General features: G+C 41.2%; 2 protein-coding genes across 2 annotated transcripts; one reads left to right on the top strand and one right to left on the bottom strand.

The window, feature by feature from the left end:
- The first annotated feature begins 4,876 nt into the window (after positions 1-4,876).
- Positions 4,877-6,055, top strand: tmem121b (transmembrane protein 121B). Its single transcript, XM_022749173.1, has one exon. It carries the CDS (start codon positions 4,877-4,879, stop codon positions 6,053-6,055), a length of 1,179 nt encoding a protein of 392 aa, XP_022604894.1.
- Positions 6,056-13,863: 7,808 nt separating this feature from the next.
- On the bottom strand, positions 13,864-22,863 carry LOC111224772 (interleukin-17 receptor A-like). The gene is made up of 11 exons (XM_022749401.1): positions 22,614-22,863; positions 22,268-22,292; positions 21,682-21,828; positions 20,042-20,163; positions 19,499-19,625; positions 18,658-18,705; positions 18,414-18,571; positions 17,255-17,329; positions 17,076-17,145; positions 16,272-16,388; positions 13,864-16,104 (listed from the first exon to the last, which is right to left on the bottom strand). Exons 1-11 carry the CDS (start codon positions 22,704-22,706, stop codon positions 14,663-14,665), a joined length of 2,424 nt encoding a protein of 807 aa, XP_022605122.1. The 5' UTR covers positions 22,707-22,863; the 3' UTR covers positions 13,864-14,662.
- Positions 22,864-24,218: the final 1,355 nt, after the last annotated feature.

Here is a 24,218-nt window from a genome sequence, read left to right as displayed (position 1 = left end):
GGAAAGTTCCCTACAGACCCTCATAAAGCTGTTTCCTTCTGCTGCAAACTCAAAGCGTTAGAAAACAAACTACAAAGAGAAACCTTAATTAGTTTTGCTGATCACAAGGATTTAATCAAATGAAATTAGTTTAAAAAACACATGAAGTACTGATACTATAACTATGAGCTGCGAGCATCTTTATAACTGTTGGAGGACTATTTAAGATCTTTATGAAATTATATGTTGTGTTCACGTGAGAAGTTCACGTCGCTCCGGTCAGGTCAGGCTGCGAGATTCATACAGTAAATTAACATCATCAGAGCGACTTTGAAACTTGGCACTCCTGACCTCTAGTGGGTGGAGTCAGTGTGACATGCAATCACTTCAGACACCTAATAAATGTTTACTGATATCATTCATTTAAAAAAATCCATTTAGTGCAAAATGGTAACTTTACCAAAGTAGTCTGTCATTATAGCAACATACGAACTGTAGGAGAAAACATCTCTAAAACCCTTTACCTGTCGTGAAGTTCTAACAATTTGGTCTCAATAGATTAGAACATTATTAAAAATAGAAATATTTATATAACACTTTATTTTTAAATATCTCAATAAATACTTCATACTTAAATATTATGTTTTTTAATCACATTGGTGAAATGAAATGATTTTACATTTTCTGCTTATTTTCAAGAAAAGAGGTGCAGGCTCACCATTACTTTTTTTTGAAAATACATTTTTTAGATATGTTGAAGAAGTTTATCAAAGTAAGTGTCTAGTCTAATATTTAGACAAATGTACCATCTACACACTGAGGTTATTTTGTTGTGAGTTTGTGGAGAATTTTTTGTTTTTTTTCTACATTTCTACTAACTAATGAAAGGATGAATAAAAGACTGAAAACTTAAAAACTAAGAAATAAAAGAGTTAAACATCATCTACAAGAAATGAAAGAGTTATCTACTAACTAAAAGATTTTTCTCTTTTTTTTTGAAAAGGAAACCAACTAATAAAAAATGAAAGCATTAAAACTTATCTACAAACCAAGAGGAAACGATGGTTATCTAGCATGTAAGAAAAATGTTTTGGTTTGTTTGTTTGTTTTTGAAAAAGGAAACATAGCAACCAACTCTAAGAAATGAAATACTTAAAACTTATCTACATAAGAAAAAGATTTTAAACTACAAACTACTACGGAAGTAAAGAGTTCAAAATTATCTACAAACTGAGAGGAAATGAAAGAGTTATCTACTAAAAGATTTTTTTCTTTTGAAAAAGGAAAAATACCAACTTACTGATAAGAAATGAAAGAGTTTGAACTAATTTACAAACCGAGAGGAAATGAAGGAGTTACCTACCAACTACAAGATTTTTAAGAAGGAAACTTATCAATCAATTAATAGGAATCGAAAGAGTTTAAACTTATCTACGTCACAAAATGAGTTGAACCTTCTAGACATAAGACTTCAAACTTAGAAGAAATGAAAGCGTTAACAAAAGATTTTGAACTTAACTACAAACTAATAAGAAAATAGGGCTAAAACTTATTTACAAACTAAGAGGAACTGAAAGAGTTATAAAAAATTTTGAAAAAGTAAACTTACCAACTAACTGATAAAAAATGAAAGCGTTAAGACTAATATACAAACTGAGAAGAGAGTAAAAGTGTTTTTTCTTTTAAAAAAATGAAACTTATCCACTGACTAAGAAGAAATGAAAGAGTTAAAACTTATAAACAAACTAATAACAAAGTAAAGAGTTAAACCTGATCAATAAACTCAGTATCAAACAGTAACATCTACCAACTAAAAGATTGTTGTTTTTGAAAAAGGAAACTTACCAACGAACTTATAAAAACTTAAAGCGTTAAAACTGATCTTACCAAAGAAAGAACAGTTAGTTAGAAACTTACAAAAAGTTAAAAAAGTATACAAAACTAAGATGAGTAAAAACTCACCTGTAAACTGAGAAGGAATGAAAGTTATCTACCAAATATCTTTTTTTTGAAAAAGGAAACTTATCAATCAACTAAGGACATGAAAGAATGAAAACTTATTTACAGAATAAAAAGAGGTAAAACTTATTATCAAACTTAAGTGTTAAAACTTATCTAGTTTTTATTTATCTATTTATTTTTTAAGAAAACTTATTTACAAGCTAAAAAAAAGGTCAAACTTGTCTACAGAATGTGTGTGTGTGTGTGTGTGTGTGTATGTGTGTGTGTGTGTGTGTTACTGTTGCTGGCCCAGCCATGAAGCGCTGCACCTCACATCTCCCGGTTGAACGGAGACTCGGTCAGCCAGGCCGTCAGCATGTCCGACACTACATCAAAAGCAGTGGGTGGGAGACCATCGGGCTGGGGGCTGTAGGGGGAGGGCAAGAGGGGCAAGGACATGACGTCATCATACTCAACGTCAAGGGGTCTGGGCTGGATCTCCTGCTGCCCCTTCTCCTGCTGCTCTTTCCTGAACATTAGAGAGAGACAGACAGTGGAGGAGGAGGGAGGTCAGACTGGTTCAGCTACAGCCTTCAGACTGACGCAGCAGAGACCGAAGGTTCTGACCAATAGCAAAGCAGGAGGCAGGTGAAAACCAGCGCCTGTAGTACTCACCTCCAGGTCTGGCCTGTGGGGTCGAGGTTCAGGGCTGGGGGCTGTGGCTCCGGGGTGACGGGTCAGCAGCGGTCTGAAGGAGTCAGATGATGATGGAGCTGCTCTCCTGCTCCCTCTTCCTGCTCTCTGCAGCCTGTTCATGAATTAAAATATGGAGCTTTGAGGAAAAACACACAGTGTTTAACGACTGGACACAGTTTAGGATGTCAGATACTGACTCACTTGATCTCGACATGTGTCTGTGTTAATTACCACCCCGGCCAGACGATGACCTGCCAATGAGCCCCCACTGACAGCAGTGATACAGACTGAGGACTCCGCACACCTGCACACCTCGCTTCAACCGAACCCTCCGGTCTCTGAACGGCAACGACACGTCAAAAACCAAATGCACAAAAACACACTGTCATCCAGGCAGCGCATGAAGAACCTGGAAGAAAACAAACAGTCAGTGGGTCAGCTGTCTGCAGCACATGCAACTAGAGAGACTGAGGACAGATGATAACAGCTGCTCTCAACAGGACCAACAGTGTGTGTGTGTGTGTGTGTGTGTGTGTGTGTGGGGGGGCAGCTGGATCTCCTGTGGGCAGATGTTGTCTCGTCTTGTGTAATGCTTTTGTTTCAGGACGAATGTTGGGATGGTCCTCTATCATCCTCCCCTGGTTATTTTTGATGAAAATCTTACCTTTACATCATCTCTCTGCTCAACAAGGTGGAGGGCAGAGAGACGCTTCGGTCTTCAGGAGTGAAGACTTCCTGCCAGGAGTTGTTGGGACTCTGTATAGAAATGATCTGCCTCCCACCACATCTCCAGCAGAGGGAGCTTCACACTTACATCTAATCCTCACACACAGATCAGCGGAGCCTCCTTCACAGGGCTGGAGGTTGGAGGCATCGCCAGACTGCATCGTTCTACTATCTGATATGTCCACTGACTTCCACGGTAAAACTACAGCGGACGCCCTTCAAGCTAAATGCAAATAAACTGTTTTATGTATAGAAACAAAGGAAAGGGTGTAGAGAGGACAGTGGAGGAGATTGGGTGGGGTGGGGTTACAAAAGCACTGGGTATGTATCAAAATCCCTTTGAGACCATGCTGCCACATCTGCAAGTTGTTGGAGACTAACATGTTGTTTGACATTACTTATTCTTTATTTCTTTCAAATTACATTTTCCCACAATGAACCTTGATTTATGAGGTTTTATTTACCTGAAATATTGTAAGTAAGGTAAATTGTTTAATTTAGAAGCAGATGTAGCCTAGTAATATAAACTGGATCATGTATTTAAGTATTCTGTTAACAGGATAAGCAGAACCCCGGCGAAGGTTTAGAGATTCTTTATTTACTTTGGATGCATTAATAACGTAAGATGTCTTAGGTACCTTTGCTTTATTATTTTTGTTGTGGTATGGCAATGTATTTACCTTGGTGTTGTTGGGTGATGCTGCAGGACAATGACCCTAAACGATAAACATCAGTCGACTACAGAATAACTTCAAACAAAAGAAATCCACCTGTTGGAGTCAGAGTTCAGACCTTAATCCAGTAGAGCTGCTGTGGATTGATCTGAAGAGGCACCAGACATCATATCCTGCATGTCTGAGCTGCAGCAGCTCTATCAGGAAGAACCATCCAAGGCCTGCACATTGTGCAAGTCATCCAGCAGCTACTGGAAGAGCTGGTGCCAGGTTATTGGAGCCAAAGGAGGTTTAAGTTAATTAAAGAGTTATTAGTAAAGAATCAAGGTTTCTCTTACTTTTTACACATGCGCTGTAAATGTTTAATATTTAAGATAATTCAGATCACATCATATTTTAGGACCAATTAATGCAGAAAACCAGGTCATTCCAAAGGCTTCCCTGACTTTTTCTTACCACTGGAAATCATTGACACTTTTCTTTGTCATTGTAAGTCACTTTTTTTTTTTTTTTATAAAGGCTATATATATTTCTTTATTCTCTCCTCTTTTTTATTTTATTATCCTGTATAGTAGACATGTTTGTGCATATAGACCTTACTGTAACAGAACAGATGGTGTGATTAAGAGTCTAAATCCTCTTGGATCCACTCCAAGTAATAGACACTGAATTTTTCCATGCTGATGGAAATATGTGATTGTTACAGTGTAACGAAATAGTAAATAAGGCTATGGAAGCCGCTGTAGTCCATTCCATCAGATAAAGTCCGTGCCTTTCTTTGCGCATGTCTCTGTCTCTCCACCTTTTAAAGCATCAGGAAGGCAGAAAAGGAGAGAAAGGGAGGCGACCGCAGAAATACAATGATCTCTGAAACTGGGAAAGACAATCTGAAGGCCGACTATCTCCGATACGAAGCGAGCTACTGCCCAGACTCCCCCGACTCATCTTCGCCGGAAGCCGGGCAGCTGAGCAGGAGGCGGGACACCCAGACCACCAGCGGCAGTATCATCCCGGAGGAGAGCGGCAGCATCCAGCCCCTGGTCTCCTCATCCGCGGCCGCCACCTGCATCATGACATCGGGGGAGTTCATGCAGACCGCTCCCCTGCTGGCGCACAAATCCAAGAGAAGCCTGCTGTACAAGGCGCTCTGCTTCCTCCTCCTCATCTTCCAGGGAGGCATTCTGGACTTCTACCTCATCATCTTCACCGACTTGTACTGGTGCTCATGGATAGCCACGGACCTGGTGGTGATCTCGGGCTGGGGGATTTTCTTCATGAAGAACGCGCGGAGCAAGAGGGAGCGGGCCTGCGGCTTCCACCAGAAGAGCTCCATCTTCGGCTGCAACCTCGGGGAGTTCACCTACGCCTACCTGGCCTGGCTCATATATGTCATCGCCTGCACGCCGAAGGTGGTGCTCATCCTGGAGACCTCCATCCTGGACCTGATCGCGCTGAAGGTCCCGTGCGGAGTGACCGGCTTCAAAATCATCACGCTGCTCTCCGCGCCGCTGCTCTTCTGCCTCATCAACTCCATCATTGAAGATTTGAACGGGGCGACGCGGCACCACTCCCAGAGCTGCTTCATGAGCACCTGCCTGGACCTGCTGGACAGCTTCACGCTGCTGGAGATGCTGCTGAGGAACGAGATTCCCACCGTGTACCTGAAGTACACCGTCATCACGGTGTACTTCGTCGCCCTGGCCGTGCCGGTGATCTGGCTCTACGAGCTGACCGCGTCCGAGCTGCGGTGTCGGTGGCTGTGGGCCCGCTTCTCCACGGGCCTGCTGGTCAACGCGCCGCTGCTGGTGGTCAGGTGTTTCCAGGTGTACGTCTACAAGATGCCGGTGTCGGTGTTCATGTTTAAAAACATCTTCTTCCTGGTGTGTAAGTCTCTGGAGCTGGTGGAGCAGTGCGTGGCGGTGCGCGGGGTGCGCAGGTTGGCCGGCGGCAGCAACCCGGCCCAGTTCAGCCACTGCGTGTCCGAGAATGACATGTGTCCGCACGGATACGTCAACAGCCTGGCCGTCACCCAGTCCTAGAGCCCGGGCCGCCTGGGGCGCTGGGGGGGGAGAGCCGTGTGACTGATGTGGTGATGGCGGGAAAGTGGAGTCGTGCTGCGCGTCTGAATTGCGCTTGAAATGGGAAAATCCCAATTAAATCCGAATTACAACTCAAACCTCTGCGTCCGCACACTTAGTGATGACCCGAGAGGAAGACTAGCAACAAACAGCCCACATGAAAGGTATTGAACAACAATGTACCAATTATTTCCCCACTATTGTCGGGAGAAGGAGGCTAATTGACTTTGCACAGTTATTGGTAAGTAAATTAAGATTGAAAGAGAAAACTAAATCTTATTGAATATATTAAATAGGCCCAACTTCAAGGGTTCCCCTCATCCAAATGATAAAAATACATATTTCCTCAATTACTTCTAGTGATAAATTGAGATTTTTTTCCCTCCAATACTCCAGTGTTCCATACATCTGATCTGCAGGGCTGGATTAACCTGCTAACAGGCCTATGGGCAAAATAAGAGCTGTGGGCCCCTGTTGACCCCCCCCGCCCCCCATGCCCCAACTCAGTTTGATTATAAGTAGATTAACCACTAATTTATCTAAGGATATGCACAATACAAGGTTAATATCAACTATAATATTAACAGTATTAAAACTAGATTTTGACATTGGACCAATGGATCAGTGGTTCCCAAACCTTTCCAACTAATGACCCACTTGAAAATCGGCCTCGTTTTTGTTTTTTTTTTGTTTCTTTTTTATTTTATTCTTCCTGTTTTTAACCAGCTATCCACTTAGATACTCCAGTGTCTGCCATTGATGAGATCTCTTAGTGTGCAATCAAGACTGAAGCTGTGTCCCAATTCTACGCAGGCTGCATTCAAAGGCCAACTGCGTCACAGACAGGAGCCACGCTTGACTATGACGCAACAGTAAGGGCAGGTACAGCTGGTGCGTAAAGCTGAAATCCTCTCTGTAGATCAGACCGTCTCATTTCGGTATGACCTTCGCGGTCTACGGCGGCTACGAAGAGCCGTAAGACCACATCCTGCCAAGGATGTGGCCCCTGCATTGGGACACAGCTTGAGATAGCAAACAAGGTGGTCTTGCTGGTAACAACATGATAATTCCTGCCATATCACAGTGATAGGCCTTAATACAAGAAAAAAGATCATTTCACTTTAAAACATTTCAAAACTTTATTTAGATTTTTTTTTTTTTTTTTTTTTTTAATTACATCTTTTGACCAAAATTGTTGTTCTGTCGGCCCACAGGTTGGGAACCACAGCTCTAGATGGACCATAGGGCCCCAACAAGGGGTACAACAGAGGTGAACTGTTGGTACTGCTCACACCTTTAAAAGCAATATGTCTTTCCAGAAACAGTGTCCCTGTTAACTCTGGGTAACTCACAGAGCAAACTGCACACAGTTTTCATTGGAACTGCTTTACAACAAAGAAATAGTTCCTATACAAACTGCCTCTGTGTGTTCTTGAGACGATGGGACGATGGAGCTTTTAAAATGTGGTGAGCATGAACTGAGTTCCATCCACCTCCTTTGTATTGGGGTGAAGGCAGATATCTCAGAGATAAATATACAACCATTGGTGCAACTCTACTTTTGAATAACAGGGATTATAAGATTTCTTCTTATTATCATACACACATCATATTTATACCTGGGGCACAGATAAGTATCAATTAACTTAACATGGAGCCACGGGGTGAACGAGAGCTTTGGGCCGCCATTGAGCAAATAGTTCCAGCCCTATGTTAAAATTGGGTCCATCTATGATATAGGGCCTTGTAACTGGATAAATATGGTGCATATTACCAAACAGCTCTGTAATTGATCAAATTACCACAAAGTCATCGCCACATTCAGCCTGAGGCGGTCGCCGCTTGGTAATCCAACTATGAACAGGTGTGTTTAAGCAATCACCACACTGGAGTTATGGTGGACTTAACATCATGTGATGCAAAAAATAGAATCTATAGATTCAGTGTTATAGGCAAAAACATTCTCAAAGCAGTTTGATTCTGTTTAGTGTTTACAGCATATGTTGCTACGTTTGAATGGCGTCAGATAACTGCATCTCTCAAAACCTGGAGCTGACTCATCACCTGAGATTTTGACTCTGATGACATTTCACATAGCAGGAGAATGGGGTTTTTTTTTTCCAATTTTTGGACAAGTCTGGAACGCATCATCTGTACCAGCCTTACAAATGCTCCTTTTTTCAGACCAGTCTACAGGTGCTACAGTCAAACCCAACACCTGCAAGAGCTTACGACAAAGGGAGAACCAACTGTAGTGCATTGGACCTTGTTGAGTTGTGTTGTGTTTCACCACTGCACCTGAAGAGAATACAGAGAGAGACAGCATGTGGACTGTGTCTAGTGTTGGGACGTAAAGTGCAATTTGAAGAATCCTCACCTGGGCTCTGCTCCACCCATGTACATTAGTGTTTTCTATTGACGACAGTGTTTGTCTGCTGCTGTGTGCTGGTTCTAAATGCTAAAAGTGTCTCGTACTAAGGTTAGAGTAGACACGTGTGTAAGTTAATGCCATGCATAAAGATCCAATAGTGCCATGACAAACAGGTTTTCTATAGCCCGACAACAGGAGTTTCTACTGGCTCTGCTACTGTTTTACTACTTCTGTCACTTTTTTGGATCAGGAGTCCTAAAAGATCACTGGGTACTGTTCACTCTGTCAGCAGAATTTTTTTAAGCAGTAGTTCTCCTAAGGGCTCAGCTCTCAGTTTCCCCAAAATACACCCATGTATTCATTTATCAGTCCACAGTCATTTTTCTTTGCTAAAATCTTAGACTCTGAAAAAGTTGGTGTCATTTTCAACACCTGTGTGTCAACTCTGTTACTTCCTCAGTATTTCATGAAATCTCAGTTCTCTGACGAAATTCAGTCAAAAAGGACAAAAAATAGTAATGATAAAAACAGAACAGTTTTCAGTACGGCACACAAAGTCATTATGACAGTCTCTCACCACGTCAGATACGAGATATGAAGTCTGGACCTACTAAATCATAACTTCTACATAAAGCTCAAGTAATCAGTACTTTGTGAGGAACCCACAAAGAATTATCCCCAGTTCCTCTCAGCTCTCTTTAGCTTCTTTTAGCTCATTGTTTTGGTTTAATCAGCTGCCAAACTCCACTTCCATTAGCCGCAGCTAATCCATTAGCTATACCGCTTATCCTTATAGGATATATAGGACTTATAGAGTTGCGGGGGTGCTGGAGTCAATCCAAGCTGACACTAGGCAAGGCACACACTGGACAGGATGCCAGTCTATCATTATAGAGACAAACAACCATTCACATCTATGGGCACTTTAGAGTCGCCAATTAACCTAAACCTGCATGTCTTTGGACTGTGGGAGGAAGCTGGAGCGCCTGGAGGGAATCCACTCAAGGCCCCGGGCCCCCGGGTTCAAACCCAGAACCTCCTGTGGGACAACAGTGCTAACCACCGTGCTGCCCCACAGCTGCAGCTGATAAAGATCGAGACCCATTGAATGTGGTACAATGCATACTCCAAATTCATTCAGAGGAAACCAAGTGTAGTTCATCTGTTCATGACTCGTACAACAAGGTCCACACCACTGAAGAAATTGGTGAAAATCAGTTTGTGCAGCTGGTTCTTGCATGAGGCCCAATATTTACTCAGTGTTAAACTACTGGTGAAGAAAGTGGAACATCTGGCAGCTAAAGAGCCAGGGGCCGGTTTCACAAAAAACTTTAAGTTAAGATTTTCCTTGAATTAAAAACAGTTGCACAAAAGACCTTAAGTCTTCTCCTTGAGGTTTCCTTAAAATGTTCACTTAGTATTTAAGGTTTTCTTCTTTACTTCGTCATCTTATCAAGTCAGTTAAACCGTTGCACAAAAGACCTTAGCAACCAAAGGAAGGAATAAGACTAAAGGTACCTCTGACTCTGTCGTAACTGCAACATGACTGAGTTTAAGGTGATAGATGAAGAAAATGAAGAGTTTCTGTGCCACACCCTCAGCTAAGGAGAAATGAAACCTTAAGTGAAATACTTAAATGGAAAATATAAGGTGTTTTGTGCAACCAGACTTCACACAGCATCTCTGAAGCTCTGTCCTCAGGACCAAGCTGCTGCTGCTGCTGCTGCTGCTGCCACCAGATCTGAGCTTGGATAACATTACCGCCTTGCTTCCACTCTTTATGCTAAGCTAGGCTAACCAGATCCCAGACCTGCCTCTACTGGATGCACAGAGACGACATCAACATCATTTTAAGGAAGTCAAATAGTCGAACTAAAAAAAAGTCAGACTGTTTCATTGAAATAATCCGTGGACCACCTTAAACAAACGTAAAGTGACACACACACATGTATCCAACAGGTCGTGTTGAAAATCCACCTTTTTCAGAGTGTATGTAAACATGAGTTGTAGTGGGAGACAATCTGCATCCTGGTGCTGCTGGGAGCAACACGGGAACAAGAACTCCCTCTCAGTGAGTCCGTGCAGTAGATTTACTAGAGTGACACTATATTTATGTTTGAACAGTAGGTACAGTTTGTCATGGCATGGTCACCGTCCCCCACGATGAGCTCCTCCCTAAGCTGATAGTAATCAAAGTGAATTATGTGACTGAGGATAATGTACTGTCAAGAGTTTGTGCAATATGGGTCAGAGGGGTTCAGTCTGATTTCAGTGCCTATTATTTAAGAGTTGTGAGTGAACTCATGGTTCATTGAGGTGGATTTAATCACACTGAGGGTATATGTGCAATTCCTCATCTTTCTTTGCTTCTCTGAGCGATCAGTGTCTGCAGGCCACAGGTTCATGTGAGTTGTGCCTTGTGAGCAGTGTAAGATGACTCCTGAGGGGGTCAGGACTTGATGAGATAAATGTCTAACACCAGAGTTGTAGTCAAATTTGAGCCCTTTTACTACAGATCACAAATACTTTGCATTTTTGCTGTGCACAGTGTATTGCCGTGTTCTCCTACCTCCCAGGCTGACACGCTGACATGTATTATATTCAAGGTGAAGGATTAAAGATGTGCAGGTTTCAAGCCTCTTCTGGTGATTTTCATGCTGTATTGAAATGGACTGAGAGGAGGAAACCAATCTCAAAACACGCAGTTTGCTTAGAAAATGATGCAAAGTATATTGGACTTGCAGGTAAAGAGAGTCAAAAAGTTACAGTGCTTTGAGCTGTCAGGGCCACCGTACAAACATGCAAACAGCAAGCGTGACTTCACAAATAAGTCACCTGTTGTTTGACCCAGCCCCAGCAGAGCTGCAGTGATGTAGGTTAGCCTGGTCTCAGGCCAGTTCTGCTCTCATGGTTCTGGGTGTTAGGTAGCATCAGCAAGGATGAAGAGCTCAGTTTAAATCAATTTAAAATGAACTTCATCTTGGATTAAATGTAAAGATACATTGTGAGGATGTTTATAGCTCCCACTAGCGTTCTACATATTCAGAAGAACACACTACGCGTACATTTGGAGATTTGTGTTTATTATTGTGCACTTTGCCAAAATCAGGGAATTGTTCATTTTACCTTAAAGGGTCCTCACAATCAAACTGACTTTAAAGAATTGGTGCTGTCAAAAGGGTTGAGTAGAGCCAAACACAGCCTGGTGTCGGGGTCTGCAGACTGGATTCCATAGAGGTTATATTCACATTTTAGACTGAGATGGGATCTAAAGGCTCATATCGACACCATAATGTGAAAATCTTCTGAAGCTTTAACAATAATTCCATGCAGGAAAACTAAGATGTTCAACCCAATCGAATCCTAAAGAGACAGTGAATTTCTAGTATTTTGTGCAGCTGAATTGTCGGTTTATGAATCCCTCCACTTTCCCCTGAAAGCTCTGACCTGCAGCTGTCAGTCATTACGACACAGATCATCGTCCTCGGGTGTCGCTGTTGTGTCCCTTATCGTGTCTGTCTGACACATCTATTAATTATTCTCAAACCACTTATCATGTCGTGGGTGTACGTCCTCCAGAGAGCTGCCTGAGGCCAAACAGGCTGCTGCCTGCAGGTCAGCTGGGAAAAGGACGAGACTCGTGTTCAGTCAGTTCAGCTGAAGGCAGTGTCATGGATTGTTTAGTCTAAATCAGTGGTTCCCAACCTTTTCCACCTGATGGCCCATTTGAAAATTTCAAAAAATGTTGGTGGCCCACATTCGACTCCATAACATATGGAGACCAAATAATGCTAACATGTTTTCAGAGCATGTTTCAGAACATGTTTTTTATTTATAGTGATTGAACATTCAGGACTAAACTGAAAGCAGGGGAAGCTCAATATTCCTTTTTGTTTGATGGGGGAGAGATCACTTGTCAACTCACCATCTGTCTCTTGACTCTCCTCTTCTTTTTAATTCTTCCTGTTGCTAAGCAGCTATCCATTTTGATTCTCCTTTTAGTGCACAATCAGACTGAGATAGCAAACAAGTGTATGATGTGGTCTGACAGCAGCAACATAAATGAAAAAGAGAAAGTTTTAAGATCATTTTTATTATTATTATTTCTTTATTTATACTGTTTTGCAAATGATTTGTCCACTTGCGATACCTTCGCGGCCAATCAGTGGACCCCAGCCCGCAGGTTGGTTACCACTGGTCTAGATGATAATAACTGATAATAGTCATTGTTATTTAGAAAGATTAAACAGATAATTAAATAGTTTGACAAAATAACCTGAAGGACAACTTTGCTTTTTCCAGAGCTCTCGACAACATCTCACAGTCTTCCCCAAAGTTTGATCAGGTGTCATCACGTGACCTTAGTGTGAAACTTGAGTCACTTAGTAATAAGTGGTTGTACATGGGGGGTAGATAGACACAACAGCAGACTTCCTCAGTTGTCCACCAATAAAATGTCACCTTGTTTTTACATGAATGAAGCTCCATATAGGTCACATGATGGAATCAGAAGTGTCTCCATGACAACGACTGCACCCGGTGCTGTAGACCATGAGATGTGGTTGAAAACTCTGAGACATCAGCAGATTATTTTTGTTGAAAGTCAAAGTCGAGGCTGAACTTCCCTCTCCCGGATCATTGAATCTCATCAGATCTTTTAACTGAGCTGTTGTTTATTCACGCTGCAGACATCAGGGTGCCGCTGTGAAGTTGACCTCTGACCTCTCTGTGGGGGGGGTTACAGATCACAGAGATGCTGCTGTACAAACAATATGACATGCTGACTGCTTTGTTTCTCATATTGCACTGAGAATAGAACGGCTTCTGTTTGTTTGTTGCTTATCATATCTTTGCCAAAGTATTAAAAATGTTATATTCTATACTATTTTGTATAATTTCCTTGTGCCAGTAATCTCCTGGACCTTTGCGTATGCACTGTATGCTGATGGAAAGGCTCTTTAAAAATCTGTATTTGGATTTGCACATAAACCTTTACCATAGTTGAATCACAAGCAGGATCATTTATTTACATGAAACTTTAAACTTAAATATAGTGGGCCTTTAACCTGCATGAATAAGCACAGTGCATAACGACACTGAAACTACCAAAGGCTTTCATGGACATGGGTCTTCAAAGGAGCCAATCCTGCTACACAGATTCATGTTTGTGTTTTTTCTTAATTAGGCAACGTGTACAATTTGAACACTCGTACCTTAAAACACATGGGTTTTCCTTTTTCTTTAAACTTGTTTACAGGGAAAGAATATCGCTGTTGTTTACACATAGGACTCTATACCTGTACCATAAAGTCGTGTGGTGTATATCTGTACTGATATAATCCAATCTATGTACTGTAGATGTAAGTCAGAGTATTATGTGGTTGAAACCTGAAATAAATCTGAGGAAAGTACTGTACGTGTTTATTTGTTACACATTCTTTTACAAAAGAGGAAAATGATTGACTCTGAAACAAAGATAAGTGCTGTTAGAATTAGTATTTAACAAAGACCTTCAAAGAAAATTTCACAACACAAACACACTGATAAAAAAATTACATGTGATATATCCTCCTCTAACCAGGAATACTTTCATTGTTTGTATCAATGCACAAAAAAAACAAATTTAAAACCTCACTTTTTGTTTTCAGTCCCTCAGATCCAAAGACGAAGGCTGTCGTTCTAGATCCAACATTATTCATGCAGATTGACTAGTCAACTATGTGTATGTATTAGTTAGGGGTAACCTGATTAAGAACAAATGTATGTAGTAAAAAGAGGATTGAAAACTAGATTTGAACTACATTTTCTTGGAGCTACATCTCTACGAGGTGTTGCCTTCAGGCTCCCATTCTCTCAGTTTAGAATTAGTTTAAGTTATTGCCAAATTGTGGACCTGAAACTTTAAGGCCCCCTGAGAATCTGGGGCCCCTAGGCAGTTACTAGCCCCTTTTAAATACAGATTCTGCTCTATTGCTGTTAAGAAGCCCCGGCATAATGCTGCCCCCATGGTGCTTTTAGATAGCACGTGAAGGCTTAAAGGCAGAGCAACGATCCTTTTATACAGAATGGCAAGGAGGGACAAAGGTGCAACAATACCATCTTGAACAGGCTGTGTAAACGGGGCTACTGTTTTGTGGGTATCAATAATGTCACTGAATAAAGTAATTGAAAGTTGGGTACTTTCGGTACTGTGAGCATCAGTTCCCTTCAGGACCTTCGTCAGAGTATCTGAGATTCTGCTCAAACAGCTCCTCCTGCAGCCTTGCCAGAGCCACCAGTGGATCCGCTTTGAAAGGTGCTTCATGCTGGGAGGACATTTTGGAGATGTAGCCTTGATCAGATCCACTGTTTGGACCACTGTTTCCTCTGGGCTCCAGAACCTCATCATCATCCATCTCCACAGGCTCGGAGTGGAAGATTTTAGATGGAGGGAAATAGTCACTCTGCGTGTTTGCACATGAGGATTCTGGATGGTTCGAGTCAAAGGAGTTCTGTAGAGCTGAGTTCCTCGGGTCCCGATCAACCGAGGGTTCGCTTCTAGGTTGTAGTGAGTCCTCTTCATCATCCTCAGTGGGAATTTGATACAGTGGCTCCTCCTCAAGGGGGACAAAGTTCTGTCTTGGTGAGGGCAGCCTGTTCAAAACAGGCTCAACTATGTAGAGAGATTCTGGGCTTGGACTGTGAGGATACAGGTTTGATGGATACTGATGTCTGCACTCAGGGTTTACTACTGGTTGAAGTTCTACCACTGACGACACCTGGTGCTGCGGGTTCAGCTCAGGTGTAAGGACATGAACACTGTTACCATTCTCAGCGATTTCCACCTCATGGATGTAGACAGGAGCGCCCTCTCTGATTAGAGGAACACATTGTAGGACTGGAGGGATCTGCATGGGCTCAATGAGCAGGTTGGCCTCAGTCACGACCTCCTCCTCACTGCGCACACACTCCTTCTCAAACCAATCGGGATTTTCCAACTGGTAGGCCTGGAAAGTTTCGATGGCATTCTTCAGGTCTCTGCCTGAGGGACAGTTGAAATACTCATCCCCACCGATGCCCCCGATGTGGTTGACCTGACCTGGCTGATACTTTTCAATGTCTACAATGCGGAAGTACAGCTCTTCAAAATGCTTCATCAGCTTGTATTTGACTGCGATGTCAAAAACCGATGGTATGTCTTGCTCGCTGCTGATGTCATCAAAGTAAGCCACCATGTATTTGCCCAGCATGCCTGCCTGGTGCAGGTCTGGTAGGAAAAGGTGGAGAAAGGGGGTGAGCATGTCGTCTGTCGGGGAGAGAACGTCCTCCCTCAGCGTCACCTGGCCTTGACCGCACAAGGCTCTCCACTTTGCCTGGACGCCTTTCGAGCACAGCACCAGAATTTTATCTGATGGATTTTTCATCTGTTGCCGTTGCCACTCAAGCCAGCGGACTCGACCCACCATGCCAACTGAGGTGGAGTCCAGCAAATCTACCACCACCCTGGTGCCACACTTGATCTTGAGGAAGGCACAGAGCTTTAGCACTATGTCCCTGTAGAGGTAGTGGTCATGGGAGTAGATGAGCAGCACTTTGGGAGGTTGTTTAATCTGCTGCAGATTCTCACCTCCCACAAGAGGTTCAGCAGCACCAGCTTTGACTGAAAGTGCACAAGAGCACAGATATGCCATCAGCAAAGTAGGAGTTATTTTAAACCAATGACAACAAAAGCACAAATCGAAAAAACTAAAAATTTTTAACTGAAATGAGAAGAGTTTGAAGTTAAAACTCAATGGAGATACAATAGAATTTTTATTTGAGACTAACCTGGCTTCCTGCAGAAGACAAACAGCATGACTGCCATCACTACAAACATGAACATCACTCCCACTCCGAGGATGACGAATATGAACGAAGGATCATCTGGGGAGTCTGTTGGAGGAACTGTGAAAAACAGAACACAGTTGATTCATTTGATGATGATTTGTTGAAGCTATCCCATAAGGTGCTGTCTTAGTCATAATACTGACGATGGTCTAGGGTTGGCAAAGTTACTCAGTCTGTTGCTATGGCTATTGGATTAAGTACCATGAATTTTTGTATAGTTTTCCATGGTTGGATGTGAACAAGATATTCCGATAACAAGCAGCTGCATATTCTGAATTCGAAAACATGGAGTCTCAACATAGGGAGAGTCTATCTATCTATCTATCTATCTATCTATCTATCTATCTATCTATCTATCTATCTATCTATCTATCAGCACACTTCCTCTTCACTGGCAGCACAGAGGCGATCACTGTGGATCAGCAGTGAGCACAGACGGTTGAGGTTTGAGAATGTGAAGAATGTTGACAACAGAATTTCACTCACATGGCCAACTGCCATTGAAAGCACGTGAGGCTGTTCAACAACACTCCTTTGTATGTCCTTTGTATGTATACATGAGCCATAATGGTGTTACATGAGAATCTCTTACAGACCTCTGAGGTATGGCTTGAGCACTGAGGGGCAGGGGTAGTTAAGCGCTTTGGTGGTGAGGCTAAGACACTGTTGTGTAATCACCAGAAAGAGCATTCAGTCACTCTCCTACTTTACCTTGATATTGATATTCCATAGCTGCCAACATACCATGACAAATATCCAGAGTTGCTTTCTGACGGACACAGTCCGGGCCACATTGTAGGAATAGAGGTTTGATCTGCAGTGAAGAATGAAGTCATGTTAACTCTAACATGAAGGTCAAATGAGATCATGGAGTTCAGTAACACACAAACATCACTGAGCAGAAAAGATGTGAAAAGATTTACCTCAACGTGAAACAGGCAGCAGGAGCTTGGCCATTTATCAAGGCTGAACGCTGTATTCAGAGTCGTGCGATTGCCCTGGAGAAGACATTTTTTTCATGTGATTAGTTTAATTATTGAGCTGCATCATTTAAAGGTCCATATTTTATACTTCTTCTGTGTTTTATTTGAAGTGTTGATCTATAAGAATATGTATTTGTGGTTTAAGAAGCAAAAAACCATCTCAGTGTAGTTTTACATCTCCTCTCTCTCTGGAGCTCTAGAAACAACAGGTCAGTGAGCCAATCAGAAGAGAGGAGGCTCTGAGCCTCTCTTCTTATTGGCTGACTGTTTTCTGAGTGATCCAATAAAAATATAGCAGATTTCAGGTTAACACTCAGAGAAACTATTTTTGTCCCAGTTTGGGCGATCACAGAGGCGTGTAGCTAAAATCAAGATGCCTGTAAAATAACTTTTCCTGTTACTGATGATGACCTCATATGTCATCATCTCTCTCTTGTGCAACTCACTTTGCATTTTCCCATCAGTTTGACACTTTGTTTGATTCACATGCAGTGTAACACATTAACATCAACTCCAATAAATCCCATCAAGCTTTGTGTTTTAACGACAGCAGATTATATACTGTATTAGAAACACCTTTTCAGTGTTTTGAACAGGAGGGCAGCAGTTTTATCTAGTGGGTGATAACTCTGATAAAGGATATAGGGAGATGCTGACATCTCACTCCTAATGAACTGCAGCAATGCTCTGAAGCTCAAATTAAGTCCTCAGATAATGTCTAGTGTGAGGGTACCTTAACACACCAGAGACCCTGCAGTGTTAGAATTTCAGAACTGTGCAGGAAGATATGTGAGTCTAAATGTATCTGTGACTGTGGAGTCACATACATTCAAGTAGTTTGTAAATATAATGAACAATCATCAGAAAAATATTGCAGGAAACAGACAAATTTCCTGCTTTGAAAAGAAAGAAAAAGAACTGGGGTAAAAACTAGGCTAAGGTACAAAACACACAGGATGTCGTAATGAGCACTGACAGTAATGTTCTGGGTCACATCACTGAAAAGGAAACTGCATTCATCTTCTGTGTGAGGCAGCCTATTGCACAAGTACTCTTCAAATACAGAGGCATTTGAATGTGCATCATGATGTGACCTCACCTTGTATATACGGTCCACTTCTTGTTGAAAACTGGAGCACCTGACGATAACCATGTACTCCTCACACAGTTCATCAGGAGTGAAGCTGACAGTCAGTGCAGAACTTCCCCCGACGGAGGTGGCCTCAGCCAGACTGATGTTAGGCTGCCACAGACTTCCTACAGTGCAGCGACAAAACAGCATGTTAGAAATGGTTCACATGATTTACTCATTGTAACTGGACAAAAGACAGTCAGCGACTCACCACTCTCTATGCAAAACTGGGTCATCTGCATTATGGAATCTCGACAATCTGAGTAAACAAGAATCAGAGAGTTTAATCAAAGTCAAGAGATGAAATCAGACGCTCAAAATCTTCCTAGTTTGTTTGTTTCTCCTGAAAAAAAAGTTGTTGTTTAGTTGCATTAATGTATCATGTCACATTTTATTTTTGGTGTTGGAAAAAAAAATGTTTCTGCAGAAAATTATGATGTCACAGTGAAGTTGACCTTTAACTTTTTGGATATAAAATGTCATCACTTCATTTTATCTTTATACACATTTGAGTTAAATCTTGTTATAATTAGTGAATGAATTTATGAGTTTTGCTGACTGTTTTCTGAGTGTCCAATAAAAATATAGCAGATTTCAGGTAAACACTCAGAGAAACCAAATCCTGCAAGTTTGGATGGTGGGTCCAGGTGGGCGGGGCTTGGAGCATGGCTGAGGGTGGTGACTGCTTTATTGTGACATCACAAAGTTCCAGAAGTCCTGAATACAGGCTGTGTGCATTTCTCTGTGGACTGAGCACTTTCACAGTATTAAAGTAATATGCATCTTTATGTAGCAAAATCTAATCAGTTTATCTCCATATGGAGTACCTGTGGTTTAAGTATGAAGTTTCTATTGTGTATTGCTCTTGAGTTATTGTACTGTCTACAGAGTCACAGATGAACAGAGTCACAGATGGCAGGATGATGACATGTCAAAATGAAATCAAACTAACTAAGCAGGAGCATGAACAGACCAGGACAGACTCTTTCCAGTACAATTTAATCTGCTTAATCTAAAACAGCAGCAACAACAAAAAGATGATTTTGACTCACCAGGAACGATGACATCAGTGTTGACATTGTAGCTGCTGTGGCGCAGCTCAGGTTTGGGGATGTTGAATACAGAGACCCGGTACCTCTGACCTGGGTCCACCACCACCATATTAGCTGAGAATGACCACTGCAAAACACAAAACAGGCTGTTAAACTTTGACAAACTGTTAGCACAAACAACAGCGTTGCTATGACAGAGGGCGTTTCTCTCTGATCCTGATCTGCAACATTTAATGATGAGTCTCTGCTAATCTCAGTTGAATTAATTAATTATTTATTTTATAAATTGGGAACTGAATTGTGTCCACAGCAGTGAGTAAGGACTGTCAAGTAATGAAAGTTAGTGCTAAAAGTTTGGTCAGATTCTCAGTCTCACTCTTATTCTGGTCATAAATAGTTGATCAAACATTGCTTCATTTAGATTATCAATGTACAAAAACAATAAGAGCATGATGATGTATTTAGAAAATGAAAAAGAACTGTTTTCTACCTGTGTGCCCATGAAATGTGAATATAATCTGAATAACTCAATGAGCCACCAACCTTTTCCCCTGACGGACTTCTCATTGGGAGTCTGTGTTTGAGTGAATATCGAACACACAGGTTCTGATTGGTGGACAGCACCAGAACGTGGAGCTCAGTGGCGGTCAGGGAACTGATACTGCCTGAGGAGACACAGCACAGCCGAGGTCACTTCATGTCTCACTGCTCCCTCCTGTCCTCAATATGCTGCATTAAAGGATGGTTCATTGTTTGTTTTTTTTTTTTTTTTTTTTTTTTTTTTTGGGGGGGGGGTCTTATTTTTGGATATTTGGATTATCTAACCCACTTTATACTGACAGTTAGGGTAATTTTTTAAACCATTCACTTTCCCTTTCTCGTCCAAATAATTGTTGGTTTGTTTCCAACTTTCTGATTCTTTCTTGCCTCGTCAGAAATCTTTTTAGTGACAACACAATGTTCCCATATACCTGCTGTTAGCTCAGTCTTAAAGGGGCTATTTGTAAGTTTTCTATGCCAACGATTTCTGGTTTCTGGCCAGGAGCAGGTGGTGGTGATTGTCACTTGATAAGAGCTTCAGCCATTGTTGTGTTTACAAGACATGAGATTATAATACGTCCTCCAATCTTCAGGGAATATTGGAGGCTACAGTGAGTTGCTATTGGAAAGTGACGATATGGCCCGGGGCTAGCTGGTTAGCATGCTAGCTTCAGTAGTAGAAAAGACATGATAGAGACAAGAGGTGTTGCTTTCCACTTCTGGAGACAGCTGTTGGTGAGTTAAGGAAAACAGTTTGATGCTGAACTTGCTAAATTTCTTCTAGACTGGTAAGTAAACAGCTGCTAATGCTAAAGCTAGTTATGTAGCAATAGCAAAACTTACAAATAGCTCCTTTAAGATCAATCACTCGTTCTACATTAAAAATACTCAGTATTTGAATTTATAATGAGCACTAAATTGACATTTCAGATACTCATGAATCACTTTGTGTCATAATTCAAGTGTAATCTCCATATCTATAGAATATGACTCATTGCTTAGTAGTAGACCATACTTTTTTCCTTAACCTTTACTTATTTACATAGTAAATGTCACACTGAACACACTAAAATCAAATGTTAGATGGTAAATATAGTATATGGCAATATTTAGTAAATAAGGAGGGATGTTGGGCACAGTTATTAACTTGATATATATAGTGTTATTTTCGCTGATATAAATTATCGTTAAACTGTTAAAAAGACACAAGAATCAACTCCTCACGATTGTCTGCCTCCTCCACTCAGACTAGTTTCTGGTTACATCCCTGTTTATCCAGTCATAGAAAATATGAAACATTTGAGTGAAATTTTGTCATAATTGCCGTGTGAAGTCTTGAGTAATGGCTTAAAACGTGTTTGTAAGGTCACACTGACTTTGACCTTTGACCAGTTCACCCTTGAGTCTAAGTGAATGTTTGTCCCAAATCTGAAAAAATTCCACGTTACTGAGATATCATGTAAACGAGAGTGGGACGGACGGCTCTGGCTGTCGCCGGTGTAGAAGCATAAAAACTGGAATTATCCTTTCAAGTTTTTGATTTATCATCTGAACTCTACTGTCCAAATTTATTTTGGTTTCTGAATCTGAAATTCCAACAGAGACAAATTCACTGATCATCGAGCTGTTTCTTCACCACTCACCATCATCCTTAAGCTTCCAGTTAGCGCTCAGCACAGGCTGCAGACGTCCTCTTTCATCCTGCCTGGTATCCACAGACACCTGCAGATCCTCTGGACCGCTGGGAGTGTATTTATAAACATTCAGCCATCCCCTGTCCATACAGTTACCTGCATGCGTGCGCGCGCACACACACACACACACACACACACACACACACTGAATGAAAAACCTGACATCACATCTGGCTTTTCCTTGCACATCCAATCAAACACGTGTTTAAAGCATGTTTGTAGTTGTTTTTAAATGTATTTTTTAATTTAAAGGCAAATGTTTAAGTATAGAGGATTATTTATAGTCAGCCACCTTGGTAGGAGGTGAACTTGTGCCAGGAATCCCTGCTCTGCTTCATTTAATGCAGGTAACTATTAAACAGTTTCACAACACTCAGTTAAATTTTAAGATAGCTGATAGATGATTGGTGACTTATTGGTATCAATATATAACAATATTATTATAACACCCCAAAACTCAAATCTGTCACGAGGAAACAGAATACTGAACAGCAAGTAACGATAATAGTGATTTAGAAGAGGAGCGTTTACTCACTTGTGGTGACTTTACACTCCAAATCCTGTGGCAGGAAAAAACAAAAGCAAAAGAGAAAATTAGAAAAGAGAATTGTATCATTCTTACTCCAACTTTTCATCGATTACACGTAGTGCTTTAGATAACAGCATCTCATCACCACTGTGCTTCCTGTAGTTATTGTGTCACAAAATTTGTTAGAGAAAGTCTATACTTCACTACACATGTAGCTGTACATGTAGAGATAAGAATTATTTGTTCTGTTGGATAAAACTTTCTACACCTTCTAAAGACAGAACACTCATGGTCAAGATAAATAAATGCTGAAATATCTTCGTTTCCTTCCCAGTTGTCAGGCGGTGCTTACCTGTTTGGAGCAGTTGAGGGGCGGCCATGTTAACACCTTCACCGCGGACGACAGTGACGCACACAGTAAAACCAAAACCCCTGGAAGAAACATCCTCAAGATTCAGTCACAATATCAGTCCTCGTGTAGAAAGTCTTTGTTTTCTGCCATTACAAACTATTACAAACAGACTTTCAAACGACAGCGGTCTGAACTACAGCGAAGACACCATGAGCTGCTGTGACTGACGCCGTCGATTATTAATGAAAAACTTCCTGCTCTATGGGGAAATAACCTGCTCTGCTTACAGTAAATTACCTCATGATGCCTTCACGCCACATGGGAATAAAGACAACTCCGGCTGCTTCTTCAACTTTTATTAAGTAAATTACAAACCTAAATTTGAGCAAACAAGCTTAGTGTCAGGCCATTTTAATGTGAGAGCTTTTGCTATAAAATAAATTACTGATACCTTATTTATTTTTACAACAGAATGCTGGAAAGACTTGTGTCAAGTTTTCCACTTGTGTAAATGGGTGTAGATGGGATAAATCTTCCTCTCTGTCCAGCCAAAACCCCCACATTCTTTACAATCATGTTTCTGCATTTGTACGGCGAGGCTACATTGAGCAAAAAAATCAGAAATTTCGAGAATGAAGTAAAAACATTACAGGAATAAAGAGAGAGAATTTTATTTTGAGAATAAAATCATAATATTTCTAGAAAAAAAGTCATAATATTTCTGTAATATTTTTTTTCCCTCAATGTGGCCCTTATACTCCGTCGTACATTTGAGACCATAGATAGTCCAGTTAAAAAATTTCAACTAAATCTGAATTAGCACTTGGTAACAACACACACATGACTGCAATAAGCTCAATGCTTAAAATTTCTTTCTACACACATTTCAGGTACTAATTTTATATACAAAATTTTACAAAATTGCACATACTGAAAAGCTAAGATAAAAAAACAAAAAAAACAAACAAACAAAACAGAAACAGTATCTTGTATGAAGAATATGGACATAGATTCTCTCTATGTAGGGTCTGTGGGGTAAATTCTACCATGTTTCTATAGACCTTGAAAGCACCATGACTAGCGATCCAGGTTTCTTTCCTTGCGTGGGCTCTTTCACACAACTTCAAAGTGAATGACACATTTCTGCTCGGTCGTTTATCTTCACCATGATAATAGAAATGACATGATCCAGTTACATTCTCTACAGTCAGCGAAGAACCATGGACATACAGTTGGCCTCCTACAGTACACACTATCAACTGAACACTGAAGGAAACAGAGGGGGCGAAGGTTGTTGCACAGGTGCACTGTCACATATTCACCACCAGATGGCACAAAAAGATTCAACTGCAGCTGCTCGATCTTTTGTGGACTGCTGCAGTCTGTGCATTGGAGTCACTGAACATCATGATCTGTTACACTTTTCTGTCGTATTTCATGAACTTCAGTGAGATCCATTCTTGATGCAAAAGGGATTACAAAACATAGCATCCTCAGATAAATGATGAAGCCTTCATTTAATTTCTTGTGTGGCACTATGTAAACAAAGGCTTATTCATTTTTCATTCATTCATCTTTACTATAACAACAGAGTATCTCAAAGAA

Source organism: Seriola dumerili, unplaced genomic scaffold, assembly GCF_002260705.1.
Source record: "Seriola dumerili isolate Sdu_G_001 unplaced genomic scaffold, Sdu_1.0 BDQW01000138.1, whole genome shotgun sequence".
NCBI lineage: Eukaryota > Metazoa > Chordata > Actinopteri > Carangiformes > Carangidae > Seriola > Seriola dumerili.
The sequence above is the reverse complement of the archived record's forward strand: the minus strand, read 5'-3'. Positions and strand labels throughout refer to the sequence as shown.